At 33.6% G+C, this 8,684-nt stretch overlaps 1 protein-coding gene across 1 annotated transcript; it reads right to left on the minus strand.

The window, feature by feature from the left end:
* Positions 1-413: 413 nt before the first annotated feature.
* On the minus strand, positions 414-6,559 carry LOC146948894 (glyceraldehyde-3-phosphate dehydrogenase GAPCP1, chloroplastic-like). The gene is made up of 14 exons (XM_085745061.1): positions 6,415-6,559; positions 5,080-5,174; positions 4,906-4,973; positions 4,779-4,817; positions 4,002-4,102; positions 3,151-3,263; positions 2,911-3,010; positions 2,652-2,798; positions 2,016-2,076; positions 1,801-1,898; positions 1,576-1,718; positions 1,386-1,469; positions 962-1,051; positions 414-692 (listed from the first exon to the last, which is right to left on the minus strand). Exons 1-14 carry the CDS (start codon positions 6,478-6,480, stop codon positions 638-640), a joined length of 1,260 nt encoding a protein of 419 aa, XP_085601187.1. The 5' UTR covers positions 6,481-6,559; the 3' UTR covers positions 414-637.
* Positions 6,560-8,684: the final 2,125 nt, after the last annotated feature.

The raw sequence follows: 8,684 nt of genomic DNA on the forward strand, positions 1-8,684 counted from the left end.
GTCTTTTTCGTTAAAATAAAAAAAGGTAAAAGCAAAGGTAACGGTGTTAATATAGAAGGGAGTCATTTGTATATTTGATGAAAACATGTTAGTGTAAGTTTTAAAACTAGAAGGGATGTAGGTGTCATTTTAATAGACCATATGTAAGGTGAGTGTAGTTTTCCCATATAAAAATGTTATCTTGAATTCAAAAATTCCATGTATCCTAATTGTATCACACCCATACTACATGGTCATCATATGCACCAGCACACCTCTAGACTGGATTTTTTTTCTTTTCTTTTTATGTTTGTATTGGATTGCTAGGTACTTCCATGCGTTATAAACAATATCATATCTCGAGTTTCAATGTTAAGGACACGTGACACTCGAGCATTTGAAAAGATCTTTAAATTACGGTATACAAAGACTAATTCCAGACAAATGACCAGGACAATGTCCTTTTTATTATATTCTCAATGCATATGATGTAATCATCTATTTCTTCCTCTGTTGGAGGGGTTCCAGATATGTCTGCAATCTTATAAATATCAAAAATCAAAACCAAAATCTGAGAACCTAAGCAGCCACTAATTTTAACCTAACTCATGGAAATATCAGAATTGCAACACCAACAGTAAGAGACACTACTGTGTTCTCAATTTTGGGCCCCCACCAGTGCCATGTGCCCTACAAGGTCCAACACTCGGTTGCTGCAATGGATACAATTCAAAAATAAGTAAAAAGTTCAGCTTTGAAAAATGTCCTATGTGCATGAGATTTTAAATTGCAGTCGCAGTTGCTCTGCGGACATTTGTATTACGGTAAAATAAGGGAAAATTTGGCCATGCTGTTGCTGAGACTTCAAAATCCACGATATTGAGGCCGCATTTGCAGTTGCGAACCACAATTTAAAACCATGACGTGTGTGCACTACTAGTCTATGAAAAAAAGTTTTAGATGTAATTACAAATACACATACCTGTAACCCCACTCATTGTCATACCACGAGACCAGCTTCACGAAGGACTTGCTAAGCCCAATCCCTGCCTTAGCATCAAAGATACTCGACCTGTTCAAAAGAGTTACATTTAAATTAAGGTGTTCATTTGGCAATCAAACATATCCCAAGACAATAATACAAACTCAAACTAATAAGATTATAGGAGACCAAGATAAAACAAAGGTCTTGTTTTATGGCAAATCAGGATCTGTTTTAAACAAAAGGCAGCTTGCGTTCTATGGTATCTCACTTTCCAACAAAAGTAATATAACCCAAATCATTTGTATCATGAAATGAATCAAAGACCACATTTTAGCATGTATACTTGATAAAAGGCAAGAGTCTGTCCAATTGAAGATGTCGATAGTAATTTATATTTGAAATACAGCAACATTTACTTTACCTTGAATCACCAACGAAGTCATTAGAGACAACATCCTCATCTGTGTATCCAAGAATTCCCTTCAATTGTCCCTCTGAAGCAAGCCTTCATTTTTTTTCAGTCGCAAAATAATAGAAAACAACCGAAGGGTTAGTACAAAACAACTCAACAGGAGAGAATATAAGCCAGAGCAGATAAACAAGAGACTTACTTTATTGCTGCTTTGACATCTTCATAGGAGGCATTCTTTTGAAGCCGGCAGGTTAAGTCCACGACAGAAACATTAGCAGTAGGTACACGAAATGCCATTCCAGTGAGTTTTCCATTTAGTTCAGGAAGGACTTTGCCAACAGCCTGGGATTTCATAAAATACCAAACCAATTTAATAAATGTATATGATAAGCACAGAATCACTCAACAGTTGTCCATCTCTTACCTTTGCAGCACCGGTTGAACTTGGAATTATATTTTGAGCTGCTCCTCTTCCCCCTCTCCAGTCCTTCATTGAAGGACCATCTACAGTCTTTTGTGTTGCTGAACGAAGAAAAAGACAATAGATGTTAACAATGACACTTGTAAACATGTAAAGTAATGGTTTATCCAAAAGAGAAAAAGAAAGCAAAGGCTTAAAGTTGCAAATGTTCACGAGACCTGTTGTTGCATGCACAGTTGTCATCAAACCTTCAACTATACCAAACTCCTCGTGAACCACCTAACGAATAATAGTTTATGGAAAAATTAGATGCTTGTATGCAAGTTTCTGACATGAACGAAATAAGGAACAACTGAATGATAAGTTGAATCCCAGACGCCAGTGGCTCAGGTTGAATCAAAACATAATGGGCCACATAATTATCATGCAAAAGCCTTATATTGATTCAAATAGATCAGCATCAACTCCATACAGTTCACTTCTATCAATAGTTTTATTCCTTGTATTGAAAGAGATATTACTAAAAAACTTGATGATGAATCAATTTCCTGTGAATTTCATGATCCTATAGGTTTTTATTTTAATATCATATCACACTCTATCCCCAAAAAAAGTCTATTCCAGGATATATCCTTAAGGAAAGAATAATAGATCAAGCGGGTTTGAAATAAAATAAGTTGAAGAATTGAGAAAAATGTATATTTCAGGTCATATAATTTCCCTAAATAGATGATATCAGACTTCCCCGTTTAGGATGCCCCAAAAGCACTAAGAATTTTCTACCACTTGTCATTTTCCAAGTCCTCCAAGAGGAGGGAACTCAATAAAGATGGCATTACGCAATGCAAACGAACCTTGGCAAGAGGTGCAAGACAATTTGTTGTACAGCTTGCGTTAGAAACAATGTCCATGTTGGAGTTGTACGTCTTCTCATTCACTCCTACCACAAACATAGGTGCATCAGCAGATGGAGCTGATATTATGATTTTTTTGGCACCAGCCTATATAGTAGAAAAAGATAAGCTCAAATTAAGATCTGAAAGTGGCAAGAGTAAGGTAAAGGAGAATAGGATAGAGAAAAAACTAAATGCACAGGTAAGTGAATATAGCAACCTTCAAATGCGATGAAGCTTTCTCTAATGTTGTAAAAACTCCTGAAGACTCAATGACATAGTCAGCACCAAAATCACCCCAAGGGATCTCCACGGGATCTCTACAGAAAGTAAAAAAAAAAAAAAAAAAATTATACAACCAATGTTTTTATAGCTGTACGTAACACTTCCACAAATACTGGCAACCAGTAACGCATACTTGCAACATCAATTTCAATTAGCAGGTCTCAGTTCATGATACCTTTTGCTCACAACTTTAACCTGCTTCCCATTAATTTCCAAAGTAGTGTCATCCAAAACCTTAATAGTTCCCTTGAATGGTCCATGAGTGGAATCATACTTGAACATGTAAGCCTGAAAGATAAAAGTTAAGACGATAAAGCAAAATGTATGTACAAAAACAATAAGAGTAGAAAAAAATTAAAGAGGAAACAGCAACCTAGTACCTGACCATAACTGAAATAAAAAGAATAAAAATAAAATAAAGAAACAACAGATGAATTCTTAAAGAGTAGAAGTCAATAACAATACAAACGCCAATTTCTTTTCATGTTTTAGAATATCTATCCTCATGGCATGTACTGTACTGAATGTCAATACAAAAAATACGTTATCACCCAAACTTTAAACACCCTATAAAAATCATAGCAAAGATGGAAAATTGAGTTTTTCAAAGGACTAGAGGAGGCTTCAGATGAAAAAAAAATATTGTTGAAAATCCTAAGTTTTGTGCAATTGTACAACTGTAGAAAAGGTAAAAGGCGTAAAACAATATAAACTACAGTTGCAGAACATTCCAACTGAATCAGGATCAGCATAATACATACAAGACAAAAACATTTTCTGCCTATTGCCAACATGTCTAAATATCCGAGCAGCATTGTTTAAATATAAATTTAAATCTAAAATATTAACATAACGGGAAACAACGAGGAAAATACAACAAAAGTAATTGAGAAAAATGTATATATTATCATCACTATATGAAAATACATAAAAACATGCAAGTAGATACAGATTGAACAGAGTCTTCAACAACCAAACTATGAGCATCTTATAAGCACAATCATGAATGTAATTGCACGTACATACCATATATTTAGCATCAATAAAAGGATCATTAATTGCAACAACATCAATATCATCCCGGGAAGTAGCTACACGTAACACCAACCTTCCAATTCTTCCAAAACCTGCACATTGAAAAAAATGTGTTTTCTCAACGCAAGCTTAAAAATTTTAAGGATATATTCCAGGCTTTGTAGCAAAGTTTACACGTTACATAACTACATTATGAATGATACTCGTCAACAGTTATTTAATTTCCATGCGCAGATTTGCATACACCAAATTAAAATATAACATGAAATATTAGGTTGTTTTTCATTCATAACATATAACCCATTTGTAAATTTTTTTAAAATGACTACAATTAAAAGATGTGGTTAAAAAACTAACAAGCACCATGCAAATCTTCTAAACAGGAACAAACTTCAAAAAGAAAATATTGTTTTAATGTTTTTATTTGAAAATGTGAAAAACTCTCAAAAAGAGTTGTAAAGTTTATTAAGAATTAACTTATATAAAGAAATAACTTTGACAGTCCCAGAAATATAAAGAAATAACTTAAGCATGTAACAATTATATAAAAAACGAACATCAACTTTCAAGATGTGTTTCATGTAAAGTTCATTACATCCTAAATGAAACAGGAATATGATAAAATATTATATGGAATGCAAAGCTTGTAGGCTTTCTTAGTTTATAAGTATCTGGCACGAAATTGGAAGTGTGTAGCAAAATTCAATACTGCAAGTCTATTAAAGAATGAAGAAACATCTAAGAGAAATCTCATAACAAGAAAGTTACCGTTAATTCCAACCCTTGTCTTCCCAGTGCTGCTTGAGTCTGAACAGACAAGATCAACAACAAGTAAGAATGAATACATTACATGTAAATCACCCAAATACACTCAAAATAATTGTATTATACTGACTTTGTACAGGGAGAGGGATTTCCGTTGCTGTAGCCCTGATAGGCTGCGTACTCCGGGCATTGCAGTTTCTGAGCAAACAACAATACATTAAAAAAAAACATACAATTGAAACAACAAAAACCGGCAAATGAGAGAAAAAGAAGAGCACTAATTAAAATTGCTGGGTAACTCAACTGTAAGACTAATGAATCACATGGAATTGAAGTTCCAAATATGTTGTTTTGCAACCTCGTAGACATTGAACTAATACTTGAGCCATTGCCAAGCACCTGAATCACAGAAACGGACAGGTTTATAAGATTTAACATGCATAAAAGTCAGGCAACTTCACCACCTACGAAATGATAAGCAAAATATGAGAGTAATCTATTAGATGAAACCTCTTCACAACAATGAAGGAGTCACCAGCAGAAAAATTTCCACAGCATCTTTCAGATAATCAGGACGAACATCCCATAAAAAATGGTTTTAAAAAATATGCTTAATTACTAGTATTTTTAGTTTGTGTAACATGCACTTTTCCCATTTTAGTCTCCAAAACTTTTTTGTCATTTTTAATCCCCAAAAAAGTGTGCGCCTACAATAGGAACTTCTATATTGGATTTTTTTTCCTACCCTGTCAGCTAAATCCACTTCTGTTCTGGATTAACTAACACTACACTACAATAAAAAAAGGGGCAGCTTGGTGCACTAAAGCTCCCGCATACACAGGGTCTGGGAAGGGGTCCCACCATTTTGGTGTATTGTACGCAACCTTACCCTGTTTTTTAACTAACACTACAATGATTACAATAAAATTGATTTCATATCCAAGACCTAAAATCAATACTCCCTCTGGTCTCAAATATAAGCAAAAATTGGTGAAAAAAAAATAAAAAGTTGATGTATTTGCACCAACTTTCTTAAACCAATTTTTGCTTATATTTGAGACCAGAGGGAGTATGCTGCCTATATTTTCCGAACCTAAAAACAAATACAATCATTTTATATGTTTATGACAATTTTATAAGCGCTAAAATGCGAAAAATACACATTTCAGGATTTAAACTTTATTTCAAGCCAAAGGAAAATATTGCAATGTTTACTCCAGCTCTGTTGTTTTCTTTCTGAGTAACAAACCGATAAATTTTCACTTCCTCAAAGACAAAATATAGATTTTCACCAAATCCAAAAGTAAGCTTAAATTTCGAGAACAGAACAAGAAAAAAGTTTAAGAATAATTACAATTACTACAACAACAATAACAACAAAACAAAATTACATTTATCATCCCTTAACTTAATTTCATATAACAATTTCGTCTTTTACTTTTTTTCATGTCATATTTGTCCTTGTCTGTTTGCATATGGATTTTCAAACATTAAATCTAAATTCAAAATCAATCATAAATTTCAAACCACAAATAATCGTAATAGAGAATGAAGTGAAGCATATAGTATGAAAATATTTATCATGAAAATGTAGAAAATGAAGAATACATGAGAATCTAAAAGAAGAGGAAGAAGAGACCTGAAAGCGATCGGTGGAAGAAGGTGAAGAAACGATGGCAGATCTGAGAAGAGAAGAAGCGGCCATTGGAGAAGGTGAAAGGAGCAAGAACCCTAGAATGTGTTCTCTGGTTTTTGCAGCCACCAACAACAACAACAACAACTATGAATTGAAAGAATGAGTATAATAATATATAAACACTCTTTTTTTCTCAGCGGAGCTTCTTATGGTACGTGACAAAATGTTCTCTCTCTCTCTCTCTACATCACTGTGTATTAGTCGTAGGTGGAGTGGGTGGTGATCCTCTACGGATCACCCTACACTAATCACAATTTATGATTTTTTTTTTCCGAGCATTCACACTAGAAACGATCACCTAAACTCATCACTCATTTATAATTTTTTAATAACAGTATTTAATAAGTACTCAATTTCTTTAAGTAGTATCTTACACAAAATTCTTAAGTGGGATCTACTAATCAACTATGAATAAATTTATATCATTACATGTCAAATTTTTAATATTAAAACAATGTGGGTCCCACTTATAAACAATGGTCTTAATTGGGTAGCACTTTGGTGTCATTAATGGCACCGTGCCATTAAATCTGGGCCACACAAATACATTGTCATTGCATCTGGGCCACACAACACATCTATCTTGATGCCATTAATGGCCCAGATTTAATGGCACCAAAGTGCTACCCGTCTTAATTGAGATCATGGGTCCAGTAGGACCCCAAAAAAAATTCTCCACAATGGGGCGCCTATGGGGATGGTCTAACATACTTTTATTATTATATTTCAATCATATTTATTCCATTTATAATAATTAATAAGAGTGTTTTAGTAAATGATATATATTTTACCATCAAATTTAACATTATTAATCATTTATTGTAGTCGTGTAAAACTCTAATGAAACATCTAATATGAGACGGATGGAGTACTAGAACACCACTCACAGAGCACCTTTTATATTTATGATGTTTAGATAGACATCAATAGTTTATAGGGTTTAATTTAGTAAAATGATACTACATCCGATCACATTTATAAACAAAAAACAATTTTTTAGATTTATTGAATAACTAATGTATGTGTCTATAAATGTGATCAAATACATTAGTTATTCAATGAATCTTAAATGCTATTTTTTGTTTATAAATGTGACAGGAAAGAGCGTGTTTTTTAACTATTTTATTGCATTCTTCAATATATGTTCAATAATCTTAAACGGCATTCATTTTAAAACGGAAGAAGTATGTTATAGTGGAATTTGAAAATCTTTTGATATATTAACAATGATTTTGTTGTTCTTCATAAATACTAAGTCTAGCTTTTGCGCATTGATTCAGACATTCAGTTGAATGGTTAACTAATACAACTCTTTTGTTTGATTCAATTTATTACATTGAGGAATAAACTATGATTCTCAACTATTAATTTCTTAAACCATATAACATATCATGTTTGTGGCTACCAATTTGGGTATAGGAATGTCAATTGGGCGAATCGGGGACGTGGGTACTTTACCGTCCCAGGCCCAGCAGGTGAATCCATTCCCCGTCTCCGATTCCCTCGCGAGGAGATTGGTTCCCCATCCCCGTCCCCCGCGAATCCCTGCAGATCTATAATAAATTAATATTTTTTTTGTAGAGATTGGAATTGTTACAAATTTAGAATAGGGAAGAGAAGATTTAGCATGTGGAAGTGGTGAGATGAGAGGCCGAGAGTGAAATCTAGATCTGAGACCGAAAGATGAGAGTGAAAATCAAGGAACCCAGATTGAGGAGATTATGAGTCATGAGAGGATGTTATGGTTTTCTTTTGCCCATGAGATTGAGAGATAAGAGAGGCGATTGAGCTGCTGAGAGAGAAGATTGAGAGTTCAAATTTTTCTCTCTTTCAAGGGCGAGATAAATGATTGAGTTACTAAGAAAGGTCTCATGGGGATCGGCTTTAACAAATCCCCATCTGGGTGATATATATATATATATATATATATATATATATATGGGGTTTGCTAGGATACACCCACTAGATTTTATTAAGGTGTATTTTAACAAAAATATAACTAAAAAGTTGTTAAATACACCTTAAGGTGAATGTTGCTAAAACACACCTTCTAAAAAATAAGTGGATGTATGTTAGCAACTCCTATAAGCATTTGCTAGGATACGCCCACTTATTTTTTAGAAGGAGTGTTTTAGCAAGTTATAACTAAAAAGTAGTTAAATACACCTTAAGGTGTAACTTGCTAAAACACTCCCACATAAAAACTAGTGGGT

The sequence above is a fragment of the Medicago sativa genome, chromosome 2 (assembly GCF_051527215.1).
Source record: "Medicago sativa cultivar Bolivia chromosome 2, Bolivia_mono, whole genome shotgun sequence".
In the NCBI taxonomy this organism is placed as follows: Eukaryota; Viridiplantae; Streptophyta; class Magnoliopsida; order Fabales; family Fabaceae; genus Medicago; species Medicago sativa.